This window comes from Centrocercus urophasianus, unplaced genomic scaffold (genome assembly GCF_019232065.1).
Source record: "Centrocercus urophasianus isolate 14NV4802_14NV808 unplaced genomic scaffold, USGS_Curo_1.0 seq_14, whole genome shotgun sequence".
NCBI classification, from domain to species: Eukaryota; Metazoa; Chordata; class Aves; order Galliformes; family Phasianidae; genus Centrocercus; species Centrocercus urophasianus.
Window position 1 is genome coordinate 38,668,419 of NW_024884586.1, and position 22,353 is coordinate 38,690,771.

Sequence of the window (22,353 nt, forward strand, 5' to 3'; positions counted from 1 at the left end):
CACCTTGAAAGACAATCACTTGTGAGAATTCGTAATTTCAGGACATTTTTTCTAGTTCCCAGGATTTTTTTTCTTTTTTTTTTCTTTAAAATGAAACAAAGTCTTAAATTAACCTTAAATTTAGAGAAAAAAAAAGAAAAACCAAAAAAACACAAAAAACATCAAAAAACAAACTTGTGTAAACATTAGTTTACTTAGCAAGAGTATTCCTTAAAAAGCAATTTAGTCAGTTTTAAGCCCGTGTCTCCTCTTTTGCATAAGAAAATCTTCTCTATAAAAATCCTCGCAATAAATGCAAAGAAGATTCTCTAAGAAAGTCTTATGTAAAAGGTGCTTGACCCATTACTGACAGACATTTATCAGGATTTCTAGTTTGCTTTGGCAACCACTGAACTGGAGAACAGAAATCCTGGAAGAACAATTGCTATTGAAGGATTTTGAAAAGGGCAAAATCATGTCAGATACTGAGCTATTATATGAGGAGGAGGTTATCTGTGAATTAATCTATCACAGCATAGAGATAGGGACCTCTGCAAGTCATCTGTTCAAATGGCTTGCCCAAAGCAGTGCCAGCTTCCCAATTGAATCTAATTTACTGTTAGATTAGGTTGCTCAGGGCTTTGTCTGGATGAGTTTTGAATGTCTCTAACTACTCTCCAACTTCTGGGCATTCTATTTCAAATGACTGATAATGCATCTTGTCTGTTTATTTTTTCTGGTTGGGTTCTAAATTTTACTATATGAGGCAAGGAAGAAATTTTGTAGTACTGATCCGTATCAGGTTGAATTTAAAAAACAGAATTACTAGGTACCTAAGTTCTGTGAGTAAATTGAAGGCACTGGATTTATATTTTCAAGCTCACCTAAAGTATATGCATTTTGTGAAAACTAAGAGTAAGACTGAAAAATGTTTTCATGTTATTTGAATGCCTCACTCATCGAAGTAGGTAAACTTTTTTTTTCCCCAACCAATGTAGATTTGGACCAACACAACTTTTTGGAATTTTGCACTGAAAATGATGTCATGATGAGTTAGTGCATTATTCCTATGCAGTTATGCATCAGAATTTCTAGGTTTATAAAACTAAATTATGCAAAGCGCAGATTTTAGTGCTTGATTCAACTCTATTTAGCAAGTCATTTTTGCTGAACTACAAAGCAATAGCACTAAACAAAATCTGTTCAAGTGCTGTACTTCAGTCCTCTCTACAATGTTGTGTTCTGCTCCTGTCAGTATGTTTTTGCAGGCTAGAGCCAGCAAAGGAGTAAGATGCAAATCTTTCTCTTTTTCAAGGTCCCTTGCTGTAACATTCTCCTGGGGATCATTCAGTGGCTAATTTTTGTTCATGCTGTAGAAGGAGCTGTAGTCTTTTTTTACCTTTCCAGATACAAGTATTTCTAATTAAGTATCCATAAACTCTTTAATTTTTTTTTTTCTCATTTTAAAGAATCAGTTTTTAAAATTAAGCTGAAGTTGAAAATTTGAAGCCTTTAAGTATTTACTTGAAAGATAAGAAATCTTATTGTTGGCTGGGAGCTAATCTGAAAATTTGCTTGTATGGATGGAAAAAAGTAACCTGTATATAGTCGTAGAATCAATAGAATCATAGGCCCTTTCTCCGTGATTGGAAGAGAGCTTTGGGGAGCTCAAAGCAGGGTGAACTAGGGTAATATTTTCAAGGTATTGTCACGACCTCCGGGTTTGAACATATCTAAGGATAGACTCCACCGTATGCCCTGGCAACTCATTCCAGTGTTTAAAGAACTCTGATGTTAAAGGCCTTTTTTTTTAAATATATGTTTTAGTATTAAGGTTGAAGTGGATTTTTCTGTATTTCAGGCCCATTGCCTTTTGTCCTGTCACTAGGCTGAGAACTTACTACTGAGAACAATAAAATGCTGTAATCTCTGAATTGTTTTAGTGGACCTTCACTGGACCAGCTCCGGTCTGTCTATGAGACTCAGAGCAATTATCTTTTCCCTTGGCCTGTTGGTAATGTTCTTTATAATACATCCAGGATGCTGAAGCTTTCTTTGCCACAAGTGTAGTTACTGGGTCGTGATCAATGTGGCATCCATCAGACATCAGGGTCCTTCCTAGGCCTAGGACCTAGCCTGAACTGGTCATGGAGTTGTTCCTACATAGTTGCGGGACTTGCTTTTCCTAGTGTCGAACTCTGTGAGATCCTTGTTGGTCTGTTTCTCCAGGATATTGGCCACTCCTGGTTTTATATCATCTGCATACTAACTGAGGGTGCACACAGTGGCATCATCCAGGTCATTACTAAAAATGCTAACCAGTAATGCCTCTAGCATGTACCCCCAGGGTAAGCCTTCACTGACCGGCTTCCAGCTGACTGCTTTGCCAGGTCAACAGTTCATCCAGTTTTCAGCCTGCAGCATTTTACATTTATCTTGCTTGTACTTCTCTCAGTTTGTCCATGAATATGTCCATGAGAGCAGGTGTCAAAAGTTTTGCTAAAATAACATCCAACATCTGGGCCAGTTGTCTCGTTGTAGAAGCTGTCAGGTTGGTCAGGCATGATTTCCCTTTCATGAAGCCATGTTGGTTCTCTCAATCATCTTTTTGTCCCTTGTATGTTTGAAAATGGATTTCTAAGTGGATTTTATTCCAATTGTAAAGTGGTCTCCAATTGTAAGGTGATGATGTAAACATCATCATATGCAAGTAGGTGGAGAAAAACAAGGAAGAATGAGTGGAGGAGCTGAGGGGAGATGGGCCACTGCTACTTTTTCCCTTGAGAAATACCAGGTTTTTAATGAACCTTGTTGAGTTGCTCTTATATTGCTGGCTTGCAGTGGTCAGCTGGCATTGCAGAGATAGTGAGACGTAGAATGGGAGTGTTCAAGTGTGAGAGTTTTCATCCCAGGATGACAATTCCCAGCATTGTACAGTCACTGGGACCTCCTGTAGGATGAGCTCAGAAGATGACTCCTGAAGTTTCATATTTAAATTGTATTATCTGTAAGGTTTTTCCTTGCACAAAAAAGATTGAGCTAAATTGCTACTAAGTACAGGGCTCTGTTAATGTTCTATAATTAGCACAGTTAATAAAGGAGTAGCACCCGCATAATAGCATTTGACTGAAGAGAATAACTGTTTAGTATTTATTATTAGAAAAAATGTCTTTATCTGAATGTTTAGCAATAGTTCTTTAATCCTAAATGCTTTAACACTTAAAGGAGAAGGAATCTATGGTGCAGCTTTTTTGGTAGGAATAGAAGAAAAATCTTCCACAGTTGGAAAATTACAGGCTGTGTAGGTGTTGAAATGCCTCCTGCTTCACATTGTTAATTGGCAGCAGACCAAGTGCTCAGCATTTCTGTTTTAAAGGGGAACACTGCCCTTTTCTTTGTATTTCTGACTGATGAAACTGGTTGTATTTTTTTAGTGGTTAGGATTTTCTTCTACCTTGATACAGACTGAATGAAACATTCAGAAAATTATCAAGTTATCTTGACCTTTTATATTATTACTGGATAATATAAAGGTATGCATCTTTTCCTTGCTGAGACTGCGAGCTGCAGTGAAAGATGTGGGCCTCCTCTCCCATGACCCTTTTCCACTCTGGGGGCCCTAGATGTCCCAATTTTGCTTTAAAACTTAGCTGGAATTAGTGTGTAGTATACAGAGAAATCTGCCATGCATATGAAAGGCTTTAATATTCATTTAATTAAAGTATTTAATAACAAAATTTTGAATAATGCAAAAATAGTGAAAGCTGTGAAAAGATTATTTATTAATTTAAATCCCTTTTCAGTGGCTGACACAACACTGTTCTATCACTGAGTTTAGATGATACCGAGAAACATGTTTCTATTGAGAGACCTTGCACATGTTTCCTAATAAAATTGTAGGTATGCTAATATTATAATCAATCTGAAAATCTGTACTTTTATTCATTATCAATGATTTTGAATGGTGCTAATAAGGGTTTTGTTTTAACTTTGCTCTGACCGAATTTGTCAACCATTTTGTGTTTACAGACAACACTTAAAAAAAAAAAGCCATAAAACTGGCTCCTTGGACTTTTTCAAGGAAACCCCCTTACCCCTTAGCTTAATTTTGATTAATCAATAGTAGTCTTAACAGAAGATTAAAAAATAATGAAACTGCTGATAACTTTTTTTTTCAGTTAGAATAGGTACTTATAGATATCAGAATAGATATTCAGATAGATATAGATATCTTCAGAATAGATATTTATAAACAACAGCAGCAACAGCAAAAAGAGGTACATTGAAAGAGGGAAACAACCTATATCCAGAAATATAGGAAATGTTAGTTGTTTTTGTTCTCTGTGAAATGTGAACCTTGAAATTATGTACCTGAAGTTAGTCCTATTTGCAAGCAATTGAACTTTGTTTATTAAAGTTTTGTGACTGGGTTCTGGAATTGTGGATTTAAGTGTATCTCTTAAATATTTTACTAAAACTTTATGATAGTTGAGAAGAGTGAGGAACTTCACATGATACTAAGTTGTAGAAAACGATATTTTAAATTGACTACTACTGCTGTGAAGAAAATGGAAAGCGAAGGAAGAGAAACTGGTCAAGACTGAGGTATTGGAGTTAAGGTGGTTTTAAGACCACATGATAAATCAGTGGCATGGAACTCAGAATCTGCTGACCTTAACTTTGTTAGCTTTTCTTCTGAACACATTCTCTCTGATAAACTAAGAGGGATGAATTATGTATAAAAATGTGAAATAGGTGGATTTACCAGAAGGGAACGTTTTTGAATTTCTGTTGACAAACATGGTTCACATGGTTCTTAATATTTTGTGGTAACATACGTGGTCACAGACTTCACAGAAAAATTGTCCTAGGGGTAGACACCCACAATCTGAAGTTTGCATGATTTCATCATAAGTTTTTAACTTACAGACTTCATTTAAAAAAAAAAAAAAAAAAAAAAAAGACCTAAAGACAATAGCATAATAGCATGATTCCCACTATCTGGAATAGAAAGTCTTTATGGGGGCCGAGGTTTTCAAAGGTTAGGTTCCTTACGCACAGTGATGGTTTGCAGTTGATGAGTTGATGAGTTCAATAGTTACTCCTGTCTGCAGGACGGTAACTGAGCACAGAAGTGGGCCTGTTGTGTATGTTACTTTCCAGCTTGCAGAGATTGAATGAGAATAAAATACTTCTGTTAGGGTATGCTAGTCTGGATTGATTTTAGGCAGAGCTTTTATATTTGCTTCTTGCTTGTTATACAAACATCCTTGTTTTTTTAAAGCGTGTTTGTATGCACTAAAGAAAACAGATTTAAATCGGCCTTCTTGAATGTATCTATAAATAACTGTCATTTCCCCTCAGTTTTTTGAAATATATAAATGTTCAGGATTATTTAGCATTAGTGCAACGTGTAAAACCATTTTTAAATTTTTAGCTCTAAAAGGTTATTGTGTGAATCTACTTTATTGTGATGAATTGGTGTGCTTAGACCTAGTGATAAGCTCATGTGTTCAAGTAAGACAACTGCAACGACTATCAGATGGGAGTACTATACTAAGAATATAGAAATATTCTTAAGAAGCTTTACTATGACTTCCTTTTTAAAAATGTACATATAATTGTATTGTACACTTAATTGTAATGTTACATTGTAAGAAAAATGCTCACGTGTGCATGGTTGAGCGTAGTGTGCATATTTAAAATAGAGCTTCTTAGCTGCTGGAACAAATTTGAATTTGTTTAGAAAAACAGATTTTATCCCTTGAAGCAGGGGAAAGGATGTACTGATATTAAGTTTTATTGTTAATTTTGGCATCCAGTTATATTTGAACATGTTTCTTTTGGATTCCATTTTGGAAATTTATCAGCTTGAGTAGTTTTTGTTCTCATCTTGTGCATTTTCTTCATTGATACCTATACCTACCATTACCTACCGTTTCCTTCCCATCTGCCTTATGTTGTTGTTGTTTGTTTTCTTATCTCATTTTTCCTCTTTTTGTTCCTCTTTAAACTATGGGATACCATTCAGAGACATAGGTTAAGGAAAAATGTAAAAGATCTGTAATCTAGTCAAGCTTTTGCATGCTTCTTTAATCAAGTTTGATAACATACATCTGATTTCCCTTAAAAATGCAAAAGGGGTAGGTTTCTGTTACAACATGTATCTTCTTTCTTCATATGCTTTGTCACCTGTATAAAAGAGAAGCTTCCATAAAATCACTGCCTCGGACATCCAGTTTTAAAAAAAACATCTTCAAGTTTTTTGTATGCTTTTTTTTTCCAAGGCTACGCTAAAAATTATTACATTCCATATTAGAAATTATACATTACAGCTTTTGTGATTGAGATGCTTTTAGTGCTGTTTTCTACTATTTATCTAAAAAAGATAATGCTTGAAAATAATTGATGTATTATATGAATAACCTAAGGAGGGTGGCAGAGGGCTGTTTTCTCTTTTTAAATAGAAGTTGTGAGCTTGCAATAGTCTTAGAAAGTAATCTGTATACGTATTTTTGTAAGTTCTGGCCAGGATGTCCAAGGAACAAGCGTGGTGGCAAATCTTCCAGTCCTGATGCGACAGAATCCTGCAGAAACACTCCGTCGAGTTTTACCAAAAATCCGAGTAAGTTTGTGTGTAATGAGGCTTGAATGTATCTTTTTCCAACAGTACTTCAAAGAGGCAAAAAAAAAAAAAGTCCTTAGTACTTATATTGCAAACTTGCTCGGAGAGCTGTGCCTATCAGATCTTCCCTATTAATTGACTGAACTTAAGTAGTATTGCAGATAGTAGTATCTGTTTTGAAAAGTGTTAGTACAGGAAAAGAAAGCAGAAGTAATACTGTTTATGTGTTCTGAGGATTTATCAATGCTTTGACAGCTTTTTGAGAGCTCTTTCTGAGGCCCAGCCAGTTGCACTGGTTCAACTTTATGTTCTCAACCTCATTCCATCCAACATCCTGCTATCCAGAAAAGTATGCTTTGCTTTTAGTTGCCCTAAGATTCATGTGCTGCTCTCCCCATTTTTAGTAAGCTACTGCTGACTGTGGTAAATGCATGCTGTCCATATAATGTTAAACAGTAATTCCGTACACCTATTTATTTGTATAAGGCATATTTTAAGAAAAAAATGATCTCTGTTTCTCCTCTGTCTCTACTGTAGCATGGAAGACATGAAAAAGTGCATTTAAGATGTGGTTTTAGGAGCAGCTTCAATCAAATGAGACTGCATTACTGAAGCAGATGTTAATTCCTATTTGCTATATATAGCTATACAAGGCAGTGTTAGCAGTTAAGACTTTGAATATGTTAGCGTGTTTTTTAGTGTTTTTCAGTGATTCTAAGACTGTATATTACTTTTGGCTATCAAAATATCTGAAAGTTTATTTTGATAACAGCAAATTGCTGATTTATCTTTATCCTTTTCCTTTTGTCAGGATATTGTCAGTCTTCTACTTGTACTGTTAACATTCTGTTTTAGAGCAGTCTCTGTCCAGGTCTCACACAACTGACCATTTTGATTTAAGCCTGTTTCTAATTTATGTAGATTGTCAGCCAAAAGACCAATGTGCTTGTGTGAAGCTATTTGGGTGAATGTGTGCACTCTATGTGGGGAAAATAGATAGAAAATCACATGGATTGCTTGTAGATATTGTTTTCAAAGCCCTGTGTTCATAATATTACGAACAGTTTCAGTAACAAGAAACAGAAGAAAGTGCGTGTTATTGTTTTTACTGTGTCAGATATTGCGTTTTTCCATCAAGGACATTTTCAGGCTATGCTTCTTTAGTGTTAATAAACTGTTGTTTTTATGCATTTATATAAAGGAAAAATAATAATATAAGTGTTGAGATTAAAAAAAAAAAGCTGTTGAAAATGAAAATTCTGGTTCAAATCTGCAACAAAATAGTTCTTGCATATATGAACAGAAAATGACAATGTGGAAGCATGGTAGTCTTTGCCTCTTTCTTTAATAAAATATCTATTATGGAAATACAGTTTTCAGTTCATAGTTTTCTATATAAGAATGGAGGAAAAAAATCCAAATATGGTCATTAGTATGATCAGGCCTGGAGAATATCTAACAGCATGCTGGGAATTAGATCTTAGTGCATACAGATCAGGAGGTACTTAATTACTTTTAAAAAGTACCTTCCTCCATAAAGGACACTTTATTGAGAGCACTGTGTGAAGAAATTAGATTTAGAAACCGAAGACAGAAAAATGGTGAATGAAGGAGTCATTGTTAATAATAACTATAATCAATCTTTAATCAACTAACTGTGAAAAGCAATGTGTTTTTCATCATGCAGTGTCTTAAAATTAAACTGAATGCCTTTCTAGATGGTAAATGAAATGAATCTTAAGTTAGTGGTCTCGAGGCAGAGGGAGAAGAGTGAAATATAATGGCTCCTTTAATATAAAAGGTCTAAATCGGAGTGCTCCTTTAGCTTTAAACCCTACAAATAGTATTTGTATAATCTGGTTATATATGTGCAGTGAAGTCTTATCATCGACAGTATGCATGTAGCTCTTTTGATCATTTTGGAAGTGTTTTTGAACAAGTGGAAACCAAAATAGTATGCTCAGCAACATTTGTATTACAAAATCCATAGTTCCTTATTCTTGGCTGTGGATGGAGGAGCAAAGACAGAGAGTTTGTGGAGAAAAGAGTGTGGTTCCCAAGGTTATTGAATGCAAATATTTTATCATACTTAGATCAGGATGATCCACAATGCTGTGTTTTGTGTTTGGCTGTTGGGTTTTTTGTTGTTGTTGTTTTTGTTTTTTTTTCCTGCAGAAATAAACAAAGCTGTTGAGAAGTAATGAACTATGAGTTACACATTTGCTGTACATTTGCACATGCACACTGGTTGACATTTGTGTAATGAAAACTTTCTTGTTCTACTCTGAAGTAAGCAAGCAACTAATCATTTCTCAGATTATCTCTGCAAGCTGTATGTTCTCAGCATAATTCACCTGTGTAATGCTTAGGTGCATAGTGGATGTTTTCTTGAACCTTTAGCTAAGGGTATCAGTATTTTTTAGTATGTGACCTGAGAAAGCTCTTTATTTCTAGCACATTAAAAATGAGAAAAAACTTTATATAGAGTACTGAATAGAAAATACAGGCTTTTAAGTTGCAACAGAGCTTGAAATGGTTGTAATGTTGTAGTAGTGGAGTAATGCATTTAATTTTCTTGTGAGGCAGAAGGATACAGTAAGAGAAGTAAACAGATGGAGTTTTCATGAAACTAATAGATGTCTTCATACTTGCAACGAATGCTATGTCCTAGAATGAATCCTGAGAGCTCTTTGCAAACAAATGTTAAATTTAAATTTGCTTTTTGTTTCATTCTGCAAATTTAATAATATTTTCATATTATCTGTGTTTGACTTTGGAACTGACGCTTTTAAAGACAACCCAATAGTTTTCTTATTTCTCATATGTTAAAGCTGAGTGCTAGTAGTGCCAAGCTACCTGCATAAATATTCTGGTACATCCTGCTCTGTGTTATTATCTGCGTATATGTATGTGGGTATGTGTATGTGTGTATGTATGTATGTGTGTATACATGTGTATATGTGTGTGTGTAATATATGCACACACAGTCATTTGTGTTCCATGTTGCCTGGCAAGGAATGAAATTTGAATTACATTCTGTTATGTCAGCATTACTCACTGGATGAATGAAATATCTCTTATAATTCATATGCACAAATAGCAGAAGTGAGGTTGTTGTCTGGTCTGTTCTTACATCTCAGTTTATGTTGTAGAAAAATCCACTATTATATATTGATGAAATTGAAGGTTAGAAAATATATTTTAATTAACTTTATTTTTCTTAAAAGGTTCTTGTAGTATCAGATATTATAATATCTCCAAGTAATTGTTGTTAACAGAAAATAATTTTTAGCCAATTTTGTAGTTTACTCAGGTTCCTGCATACTGATTCTTAAAATGAATGTTTTTCAGTTCTAGTGTTCTTTCAGTGCATTCTGCCGTGTGTTCTAAATTGATATAATTTCTAATTATGCAGGAGGTGCTGCACGTTGCAGGAGTGGAAATGCAGTTAACAGCTGCTGTTTCATTTTTAACTGTACTGCAAGATGAATCGGTGTCCATTCATACATACTCCCACTCCTTCCTACACATCATTCTCCAGAACTTGGAACACAGGGATGCAGGTCAGGGCTGTGTAGCTGTGCTTATGGTGACTGATTACTTTTGTGTGTTTCGTTTCCTTAGTGACAGTACAATACTGTGTAAAGCAGTAAGCAACTTTGTATCTAGACTTGCATGAAATGAAATACTTATGCGTGCTGACCATGTACACACTGATATTTAAAAGTAATTGTTGCTACTGATTGAAATGATCAGAAACAGTTTACTTGAAAGACTAAATCTAAAAGTTGTTACAGAGTCCAAACTTTTACTAAGTAGCAGAATTCTGTGGAGGAGACAATTGTGAGAGAAGGGTTGATGTTTCTTCTGTGATAATTATGTTTCTCTTAATTTCTTTGACACTATTTTTGGGATTCAAAAGAAAAAAGGCCTTTTATGAAACTAGAAGGATTTATAAGAAAAGATTATGTTTTGAATGAGGATTTTCTTTTCAAAACAGAATAATTATTTTCCCTTCTAAGAATTAAAAATGCAGAGGAATACAAACAGAATTTGTTTCTTAGCTATCTTGCTTGTTAATCATAGAGTCAAGGAATGGCATGGGTAGGTAGGATCCTTAAATACCATCTGGTTCCAACCCCCTGCCATGGGCAGTGACACTTCCACTAGACCAGGTGGCCCAAAGCCCCACCTGATCTGGGCTTGAACATCTCTAGGGATGGGGCATCTGCAATCCCTCTGAGCAACCTACTCCAGTGCCTCACCACTTTCACACATATCTAAATCTACCCAGTTTTATTTTAAAACTGTTACTCCTTGTCCCGTCCTTCTGCAGTCCTTCTGCAGCTTTCCTGTTGGCCCCTTTAGATACTGGAAAGTCACAATGAGGTCTCCCCAGAAACTTTTTTTTTTTTTTTTTCTTTTCCAATCATCTCTTCAAGAAGTAATTTTGTAAAATTGATGGGTGTGTTCTTATATTCATTGTGTGTACAGCATGAAGTATAGCTCATTTCTTTCTGACAGGTGTCAGCAACGCATGGCTAGAAACTCTTCTTGCTGTAATAGAAGCTTTACCCAAGGAGACTATCAGACATGAGGTAATAATATCGTAGCATCGTTGAATTTTTTGGGATGGAAGAGACCTTAAAGATCATCTAGTTCCAATCCCCTGCCACAGACAGGGTTGCCAGATGCTAAATCAGGCACCAGATCAGACTTCCTGGGTCTCCATCCAACCTGGTTCTGAACACCTCCAGGATGGCATCCACAACTTCTCTGGGCAGCCTGTGCCAGCACCTCACCACCCTCTCAGTGAAAAATTTTCTCCCCATTTATGCTAACTGCAAATAAAAGATTGTAGTTCCCTGCCATCTCATTCACACTGGTAAGATTTGTGGCAGTTTTGTGCCTGTGAAAACAGTAGTGCTTACAGAACATACAAGAGGGGAATGTGCTGAAGCAATACAGGAAGATCACCTTGAAAAGTTTTAGTATTCTTCAGAGGATAAAGTTTGTGTGTTTTGTAACACTTCCTTTACACTTAGCATTTTTAGTAACATATTTTCATGTATCCTGTTCTGATTTATAGGATAGTATTACATTATGTGTGGTGAACAGAAATTCTGGATTTCTTCTGAATGGGACTGAATGCTAGAGATGCATTTCATTGTGTGCTTCAGTTATTCTTGATGTACCAAAAACCTAATGCCCTACAAGCACTTAATTTGTCATTTGTGTATCTTTAGGAAGAGGAAGGAAATAGATCATGTTTGCCCTTTAGTCAACTAATTTATTTAGTTTTATTTTGAGAATTTGTATTTTATTGTTAAGGGTAAAAGCTTTGAGACAGTGATAATTTTACTGTATTTAGAACTATATAGAGTTGTAAATATGTGATCATTTCTGTGGTTTAAAAATACTCATTAAAATTAGTAATTAGAATCTGAGACTGTTGAAAAATAAGCTTCTAAAGGTAAAAAGAAGTTGCAGTCAGCTCCAAAACCTAGTTAGAGTTACTAATGTAGTGTTTGCTTTCATATTCAAAGATCAGATGAGTAGTAAACTGTTTTCCATATGACTTATGAAATATTTGTTTATGAAGTATTCCAGTGAACCTAACTTTTCTCACCTGAGAATTTCAGCTAGTAAGGAGAGAAATGCTTTAACAATATTGTTAAAGCACTTGCTGCCCTGTGTATATGTTATATTTTTGTGGAGCTATGCCATGAGACTGAGTAAGGAACTCTGGCAGACTGCAGGACTACAGACTCTGTAATGCTCTCCCTGGCATGGCCTGTATTTCCATGGTTATTTCTGGGCCAAAACCAATATATTTTAATGTGGAATTCTGCACATCTTAGTTTGTGGCACCATAGAAGTGATCCAACAAATGACAGCACAGCTTCAGTTAAACATAGAGGTTTTCTGAATCTACATAGGAATGAAACCTTTCCTTAGTTATGCATAAGCAAGGGAAATTCTTGCTTCACAGCTTCACGTTAAAGCTGATGTTTCCTGAGGAAAACTCATGAAAAAGAACCTCAGCATTACTTTTCCATTCTCTACCTACTTTTTTGTTGTTGTTAGCAGGACATATTTAACAGCTGTTGTGAAAATTAACAGCTAATAGCTATAAATATTCATATACAAACTTAGTCTCAAAATAAAAACACAAGTAGACAGATGTAAAACTCTGGCTGCGATATGAATCGTGAACTGCAATTAGGGCCAAGATATCAGTTTAATATGCTATAATTAACTGAATAATAAAAACAGGTTTTCAGTAGACTATTAACGTAAAAATGCATTATTATTTTTAGTACTAATTAATTTCATGAGAGGAGTAGATGACATCTGGTATATATGTTTTTCTATATTTTTTTAAATATATTTTTAAGGAAGGGGAATGCATTATTTACCTGTGACTTTTCTTCTTTTTCCCTTGTGTAGATCCTGAATCCACTTGTTTCCAAGGCACAGATTTCTCAAACACTTCAGTCACGCTTAGTTAGTTGTAAAATCATGGGAAAATTAACTAACAAATTTGAAGCTCACATGTGAGTAGATTGCATATACATCTTCATTCCATAATGTGAATCAGTATTTGTTTGTGGACAAAAGTTACTGAGAGAAAACTATTGCAAAAATCACACGTGTTTTTCTTACAGATTTCTTTATCAAGATAGTAATAAGTAATAACAAAATGTTCACTGCAGCTTGTATGTTCTTCCACAGATTGATGTGGGTACCATTTTCATGTCACTCTTGTTTATTGTTCTTATTGCTAGAAAATAAGACAGTGGATGTCTCTGCAACTTGTGGAGACAAAACACAATTACCTTTCATGAGGAGAAAGCCTCCTCAGAACTCTTCTTCCTAGCCTCTTGTCTTCCCAAATTTCACATGTAGATATATATGTATATATTTATATATATTTCAATCTGTGCATGTGGAGATGCACTGGGAGCCACTATTTTTGCCTAGTAATATCCAGTTCCTAGATTCAGTGTCTGTGGGTTTGGACAGTGGTGCAAAATAGGGAAAGTAAATCTGAACCTCTTATCTGCCCCAAGTGGTTGGTACAGCACATTTTTGAAGGGTTTATTCAGTCTTATGATAGTAAAATATTTTCACCAAATGTGTTTCCAATCCGTGGACTCATTGCATTGTGTGAATGCTGATTTGGAATGTCCTTGGTATACGTGGGAAAAGATTAGCTCATGTCCAAATCAGTAGAGCTGTCCTATTTTTCAGCATGATTTCTGACTCAATAAGCAGCCTTTTATTAGCTTTCTCTTTTATTCTGTACTTTCTGCTTTCAAAAAAAGGACAAGATTAATTAGGATTTGCACTTCCATTTATATAATTTGTGGTATTCTTACAGTGTGTTCAAAAACTGTTCTGAAGATAGTTATTGAATGAGGACAGCTAGAAATGAGGACAGCCTACTTCTTATTTCCATAGTGTAGACTACAGTAGGTGAAATATGAGCAAATTACAGTGATTGTAAATAATCCTTTTCCTGTTAGTATATATTTGTGTCTGATGTATAGTTTACAATTTCAAGTTTTCAAAAAATCATTTGCCACCCACGATAAATTATAAAAAAATAAAATTAGTGTTGGAAGTCATATATGGATAAAATGTGAATGCTGTGAAGTGGATTCTATACATTTTTGTTCTATATATTTATAAAAATTGTTTGTGTTTTTAGAGTTAAAAGAGAGATTCTTCCATTGGTAAAATCACTGTGCCAGGATGTAGAATATGAAGTAAGAACTTGCATGTGTCGGCAACTAGAACATATAGCTCAAGGAATAGGGTAAGTACAATTTGCATACTTCTAATTGCAAAATCCAAAATAGTAATGGTAATCTAAAAATTCATTTTAAGATTTCCAACTTAATTCATGCATTCTCAGTAAAGTATTTGGAGTGTACAACTTTTTTCTTAGAGATTGTGGTTGCCTATTTTATATTTTCAGGTTGTAATTTCTTTGTGATAGTAGAACTGCAGAACCATACAAAGAATGTTTCCTGTGCCAGGAGTTAAAAAAAAGCAGTACGTGGTTTTACAGACTTGAAGAAATAATGAAGTGAGTTTCTTTGTGCCATGTTGCAAAGGTGGATAGATTAAATCTCAGTAGTCCCTCTGGCCTTTCCAGCTATGAATTTATGAGCAGATTCAGGGATGAGGCTGAAACTGAAATGTAATTTGAGAGCTACTGTAAGAAAGCACTTCCGTTTGTTAGCGCTCTTGCTTGTGGAAATTATTTCTGTGCCTGTAGAATATTTTTTTTTTAAATTATGAAGTATGTTGTGATTTAGATGCTGAACTATAAACAAACAAAAAAAGCCCAAACCAGCACTACGAACAGAAAACCACAAAAGCACCAGAAATCTTGCAAACAATGCTATTTACCTCTCAGCCATGAAATATCAGAAAAGCTCATGTTTAGGCTGTGTTTTAGTGCACTCGGATATAGGAGTGGATATTCACAGCAAGACCAAAGGATTGTGGTACTGCACTTAATTTCACATTGTTTAGGTGAAGTCATGCAGAACAGTAATTTCTAGGCTCTCAGGTAAAAAACTTTTCTTCATCATGTATGGAATGATTTTATATTTGTGCTTTAAGCAGCTCTACTGCAAGCCCTTCAAAATTTGCCCTTCAAAAGGTCAAATATTGTGAATTAATTTCAAAAGAATATTATTCATTTTTATTCATAACTAAGTATTATTATTAATTTGCTTTTATATTTAATTTGTTTTATAATGGTAAATCATTGTAACATTTTTCCATACTGAACAGCCTTGGATTTGAAAGAAGGTATGATAGAAGAAAAGAACGGCTGAATTGGTTGATAATTTTGAACTTAAAATTTAACACACACTTTACTGAACTGAGGTTCCAACTAATTTGATATCACATTTTTACTGCATGTATGTATCTCATGTACCATTCTGTATCTTAAGACTGAGTTCTGTTTCATAGGAGACTAAAGATGTGTAAAAGGAGAGGGTTCTGTGTATTTTCAGGAGCTGATCATGGTTTTTCTTATTCCAGAACTGTAGTTTTGTAGGGAGTTGTTGTCCCAGCTGTCATATTAGAAATCTTTCAATGTCACCAAAATAAAGAAAGCCATAAAAATTAGTTTTCAGAACGTCTTTTTTTTTTTTTCTTTTTTTTTTTTCCCCTCCCTCTCTACTGTGCCTTCATCTGGGATATGGTCCTTTACGTTTGACCTCTGGCTCTCCCTATGTTGTATGATCTTCTCCACTCATCTTCCTTCTTTTTTTCTTGTTTGTTTGATACCACTATATATATATGTGTGTGTGTGTATGTATATACACACATATATATGGTTTTGTTTGTTTGTTTGTTTGTTTTTGCTGTTTCCTTATGAGATACAGTCTACATGTCCATGGATTCCTCTGTTAACCTCTGCGATAGTCAGAAGCTGGGAGGCAATCATATGAATCTGTCTTTGAAAATATTTTGTGACCAATTGCAAAGCTAAGTATATATTTTTAAATGATGTAAGGGCTATTTTGAATAAAATAACTCTAATCTAGAATATGGGTATGGTTACAGAGCATTGCTTTCACATATGACTGGAAAATTTTTAGTGTTTTAAAAAGATCAATCATAGCTGCACGGATTTTCTTGACCTGTGACTCAGTCTGTCGAGAAGAAAATGGTTTTCAGTAGTAGCTTTCAGGCAGCACTTTTATGAATCTGTGTATTTGTTCTGCTGTTTTGTTATAAGATAGATACATGAGCACACAAGTGCTGAAATAAGAATGCAATGTGTTGTGTTTATGTTGTTTTCCTCATTCCTCCTCCAAATGCTGTTTAATTTCAAGATATTCTAAGACCAAGAAAGAAGAAACAAAAAATTGTTTTTGTACGTAACAAGAAGGCAATACATCATACCAATAAATGACCTTTTTGGAAGGGAAATAACATTTTCTGCATGCTGTTGAGTGTCTTTAAAGTTAATCAAATTGAATGTCTTATACTTGGGTGAGGAAAGACTAAAAACAACATAGGTATTGTCCAGTGGCAAATGGCAGTATTACTAGCAATTTACCCAACGTTAATGTAGTGACTTAATAGAGCTAAATGCATAGCTATCAATTAGGGGTCCATTGTGAATGATTTTCCTTAATTCTTTCCTCTCCACTGTCTGTTTTTACTATTTATGTATCTTTATACACTGCTTTCTCTGTCAGTTTTATGCCTGATGTCATCATAATGATTTAGATACTTTAATCTCATGGAGATGGCAAACTGTATTTTCAATGTGTAAACTGTTGCTGTGTTTTACGTTGAGGATGAATAGGTAGTAGGGAAATAAAAACAAAATAATGGAAATGAGCATGTTTTCTTGTATATGATGAAGGCACAGTGTGACAGCAGATTCAAGACCTGTTGTTACTGTTTAATGATATTATTACTAAATTGTGTCACGTAATTTTCTTGTAATACAATATAAACAAAATCTAAAAAAAATGATTAATCATCTGTTTGGAAGAATGCTATTTAAGTAATAAATTCCACAAGGCACAAATTAGCTGGTGCTAATTACTTGTAAAATTTGAAAATGTTTCTATTCACTTACAAAACAAGGAATGGTCTGATTGGGTGTTCTTATTTGTTAAAATGTGTCAGCCTAGAGACTGCAATTAGTTTTATATTAAAAACTGTGACTGAAATGACAGTCTTAATTATCTGCATACAGTTGCTCAAAGAGTAAAACATAGCTTAGATTTTGCCATTTTGGTTAATGTCCGTGTACATAACTTTATCATGTTTCTCTGCAGTTTTATATTTTGGACAGTATTATAAACACTGCGGGCCGTATTTGTGGCTATTTTAAATTGCTGAAGTCCCATTGTGATGCTTACAACAGTTTTCACCAATGGCTGGGCAGAGCAAGAGCTCATTCATGAGAGCACAACAAAGTGGACTTCTTAATTCGAATACATACAAATTCAAGCACTTGAAAATCTTGACTTCTATTTAAAAAAAAAAATAAAAATAAGCTTCTATATCGAAACTCTTTCATTCCTTCTTGTGATGAAACCCTTTCCTTACAACGTTAAAACAAGCCTAAAAGCCAGTGTTTTTAAGGGTGAGTGAGGAAGCTTCATGTTCTCTGAGCAGCATTTGCTTACCCTTTGCAAAGAAGGCTCTTCTTTGGTCTTCGAAGCGTAAGATTTCCAGATGCTTCAGTCCCACTTGACATGTATTTAATCATTTTGACTTCGGAATTGACTCATTTGGAATTTCATTGAGGAGTTCCTGAATATTTGATCAGAAGTTTTCTTAGTGACATAGTGAAATAGCTGGAATCCTTTGAATTTTTTCAGATTGCATTTTCTCTGATCTTTTTAAAGTCAATTTGAATGCTTTTTTTAGTGATGTATTTTTTTTAGTGATGAAGTTTGTATTTTAAGTCCTGAGATGAAATGTATGTTTCTATTTAATTTTCATTTTCTTACAACTTGGTGAATTTTTCCTTCCTGGACACCCTAAGAATAACTAACTCAATATTTCAGGATAGTTTCAGAATTCTGTTTTGTGATCGCAGCTTTGATTTATTATATGTTTTCTCTTTAAATGCTTGCCTTAATCTGCAGGACAGAACTAACCAAAACTGTAGTGCTTCCTGAATTAGTAGAGCTGGCAAGAGATGAGGGCAGCAGTGTACGCCTTGCAGCTTTTGAGACATTAGTGAATCTGCTTGATATGTTTGACTCAGGTAAGGACTTCATTTGGACCTAATAGCCCAGTTTTTAACTCCTCAATGCATCTTAAAAATGTAATTGAATCTTTGTTCTATCTGCATTTTTAACACGTTTTCTGATTTTATTTTTTCTTTTATCCTTGATGTATTTTCTGTTTTGCAGTGCTTTAGTTTTTTAAGAAAAGTGAACCAGGTGTCCACAAAAGCTGTTATTTTCATATTCTAAGTTTCTAATATAATGAAATGAAGCCGAATTAGTAAAACTAGTGTACAAGTGATAGGAGTATTGGGTTGCTAGTATTTGCTTGATGCTATTATACATAGCATAACACAAAGTGTTATTTCATCATATGCAGATATTTGTGGCTTTATTTTGTTGTTGGGTTTGGCTGTTTTTTGTTTGTTTGTTTTTGGGTTTATTTTGCTATTAACTGTTTTTTTGCCTCTTAATTGAAGTAAAGTTTGTCATAACTACAGACTGCAGCTCCTGAAGCCAGACTGATGCAATGATGTAAAATTTATGTGTGTGTCGGTAAACTTTGCAGTTTTTAACAATGCTACATGTTCAACACATTCATAAATTTGGAGTAAAAAAATAATTCTTCATGTCCGATAACTTGAAGTGTGCACAACTGATCTATTTAGCAGATCTAAGAATTAGCAATTGCTGTTTAAAGCACAGTAAACTTGTGGGTATGTGGTAATGAAAGCTTTCTTCTTTGCAGCAAGGAAGTATGTGTGTTATATAAAGCTTTTCATTGTATTTAAAGTGGAAAATGTAAATGCTTGTAATTTTTCAGGTGCTCAATGTCTTTCTTCTAAACAACATGAATATTTCATGCTTCTCCACATGTAGGGGTGCCTCTTTGTTGTCTTTGGTACTCTTAGTGATGGTGAGGTGTCCACATTCATGGTGCTGGAGTTCCCATCACAATTCAGTTCAGCAATGATTGAGCAAATTTTAAGAAGAGTTGCTGGCTACTCTCCCATAAGGGTAAATGCAGTGCCTTGTTCTGCATTCTGTACCAAATTTTTCAGGGCTATGTGTAAGACAGTGGTAGGCAGATTTTCTGGCTCAATGTCAGTTGTATTCTCTGCTGCTTTTGTACAAACTGAACAAGGGGTAAGGAAGTGAAGTACATGAAAGATCCTGTTTATAATGTATATGAAGAAAAGTATATTATAAGCTCCACGAGTGGTTGCTGATCATTGTTCATTAATTGCCAATTTCTTCTTTATGCATTTTCCAACCTCTTCAGTTGTTTATCTTCATTAGTAACTTTGTATTTGGACTGTATTTCCCCCTCCCACTCTCGTGTTACTGACTGTACGTCCTGATAGAGAAGTGAGGAGCAAATATTTACTTTACAGGAACATGGTGATGAATTACTAAAATACATGACTGCTTATAAGCCATATGGAGAAATACATAAAGAAATAAGATTTGGGGGAGAATGTCATCAGTGGACTTTTTAGCAGTTAGTGCTTAAATTAGCAAGTAAGCTGGTAGGTTAACTTTCAAATTCTTGAGCCATTCCATTTATACTGTCATGTTTTTGCTTCTTTTTGTTCCTGCCCGTCTTTTCCCCACCTTTCCAATTGCTACTGCTTCTACGAAAAAGGTATGAAAAATGAAAAATTAAGAAAAATAGATTAAGACTTCTTAACAGGTTTGCAGAGAACGTGTCTGCAGGTGTTTGGTTTGCATAGGTTTTTGTTTCATGGCCGAAATACAAAACAAACTTATCAAGGTAGATGACTCAATGTTGTATCCTAGGGTTTTTCTCTGGCAATATCACAATGTTTCTTCATGTCAGCATAAATGCTTTGTTCATCCATTTGTATTTGCTGAATATTAGAGTTAAATTACCATTAAAAAAAAGAAATCCAAATCTATTTAAAATTTGAATATCTTAAAATACATTGCTTTTATTTAAAATAATTCCAAACATCAATTTCTTTGAATATTTGCTCTTTATGTGGGAACAGAGTGCTTAGCACTGTTTGCTGCATTTGACATTAATTATTTCTGTTGCCCTTAATTTTTTTGTTTCTCTGTTTATTGTTTGCCAGAAGATTTGCAGTTTCCTCAGTAGGTTGCAAAAAATTCAGTTCTGTCAGACCCAGATTTTTCTTTTCACCATCGTGGTTATGTTTGGTCATAACCCCACTGTCTTCATACTGTTGTAGGAATTATTATTGCTAGAATACTGCTATATTCTTTAACTCCCTATATTCTTGGTGAACAGAGAAGTTAGTAGCTGTTCATTTATTCTCTGCCCCATTTAGAACAGGTATTTAGATTTAGAACAGGTATGGTATTAAAAATCTGGACTTCTACTGTGGTAATGTTCATCACTCTGCCTCCTGTTTTCTGCCTTCAATGAGTGCGTGCCAAAAAGACTCCTGAGCATATTAAACAATATTTCTTGCAACTCGCTGTAGAATCCCACTCTGCGTGGTCTTTTAGGATGTTTCATAACAAGTGATTAACTTTAAAAGTCTCTTTTGTCTTTCAGATGATAGGAGGCAAACTGTGCTCCCCTTAGTGAAATCATTCTGTGAAAAGTCCTTCAAAGCTGATGAATCCATCCTAGTTTCCTTATCTTTCCATTTGGGAAAACTGTGCAATGGATTATATGGTAAGATATAATGTTCTTTAAAAATAAAAAATAAAAATGAGGGAAGGTCAGGAAATTTGAAGCACTTGGAAAGGTATCCAGAACTCAGTTAATTGGATGAGCTCAGAGAGAAAATATAGCACTACAAATCTGAAACCATCTATCCAGTACATATTGGATTTTGTGAATTTGCACCTAAGCTATCTGTTGGTTTATTGCTCTTTTATGTTTAAACAGGGACAGAAGTGGAAGCGTGATGGCTTTTATTTATTGGTTTGACTGATTTATTTTGATACCTTGTTGGTTATTCTGGTTCATCTGAGTTGGATGACTGGATTTTTGTACCTAGTAGTCTTTGACAGTGCAGTATGATGTTAACTTTGTATGTTCACTTCTGTGCTTGGTTTTTTTTGTTTTTTGTTTTTTTTTTTTTTTTGAGGCATGTAAGAAAAAGTGCAGCCCATAACGAATTTCAGGGGAGAATGGAGATCTAACAGCATGTGGGTTCCCAGCTACAGTTGTGACCCATTATGTACCCATAGTTTTCTGTACCTCAGCACTTTGTGCATGGAAGATCTTTCTGTTATAATTCTGCCCACTTTTATCCTTTGTCCAGAACTTACCTGGGAAGGGGCAGCACACACATTTAAGCTGTAGAGAATTTCCTCCTGGACTCTTAAGCCCTTTGATATTTCTTGCAGATCTTAGAAAAGTTCATTTTTTGGTCAGGTTTGAGACTATCAAGCTAAGCTATCAGCTGCTTCACTACAAATAGCCTGAAAGGGCTATTCTGTAGTGCCAAAGTATTGTTTGCAGAACCCCAGAGTTAGAAGAGTCCATCCTGTTTTTATCATGTATTCGCAATCTTCTTCAGGTTGACTGACTTTAATTGCTGATCTCTCTCTACACCTCTGTCTAACTAATTCACATTTTGTTGAATTGTTATGCCTTAGGAAAACTGAACAAAATGAACGGGCAAGACATTCACATGTTGTGCAAGCCAAATTGCTGCTTATATTGTTCACTCTGAAAAAGTCTTTTTTTTCTTTTTCTTTTTTTTCCAGTAGTCTGCAGTAGTTTAATGTTATTTGTTCAAATACAGGCTATGAACAGAAGTAACTCTAAAGTTGGGGTTTTGTTTGTTTTCTTTAAAAAGACTGGTGCCTATTTAGTCTTTCCTGACGTATCTGAATAAGCATGGTACCCTGCTCTTATCTGTTCTTCAAGCAATTTTGAAGCAACTTTACAGATATCTCTTTGGTTATGAAAATCTCAGCAGGCATGCCCTTTTACTGCATCTTCTGCTATTTGCAGGTCCTGTTAACCAGTACTAGAAGGAAAGGGAATCTGTTCAAGAGGTTTTGCTTTTGCTGTGT

At 34.8% G+C, this 22,353-nt stretch overlaps 1 protein-coding gene across 8 annotated transcripts in view; it reads left to right on the top strand.

The window, feature by feature from the left end:
* Window positions 1-22,353, top strand: part of PPP4R4 (protein phosphatase 4 regulatory subunit 4) — a 65,154-nt gene that overhangs the window by 16,192 nt on the left and 26,609 nt on the right. For 7 of the 8 annotated variants that reach the window (XM_042814928.1, XM_042814924.1, XM_042814929.1 and 4 more), the window contains exons 3-9: window positions 6,502-6,604; window positions 10,020-10,167; window positions 11,129-11,202; window positions 13,055-13,161; window positions 14,319-14,426; window positions 18,250-18,371; window positions 20,876-20,998. In XM_042814928.1, the coding sequence (XP_042670862.1) occupies window positions 6,502-6,604; window positions 10,020-10,167; window positions 11,129-11,202; window positions 13,055-13,161; window positions 14,319-14,426; window positions 18,250-18,371; window positions 20,876-20,998 (785 nt within the window). Of the gene's footprint in view, window positions 1-6,501; window positions 6,605-8,785; window positions 8,894-10,019; window positions 10,168-11,128; window positions 11,203-13,054; window positions 13,162-14,318; window positions 14,427-18,249; window positions 18,372-20,875; window positions 20,999-22,353 lie in introns of those variants that run through there. The other variant, XM_042814932.1, reaches the window with a different exon arrangement.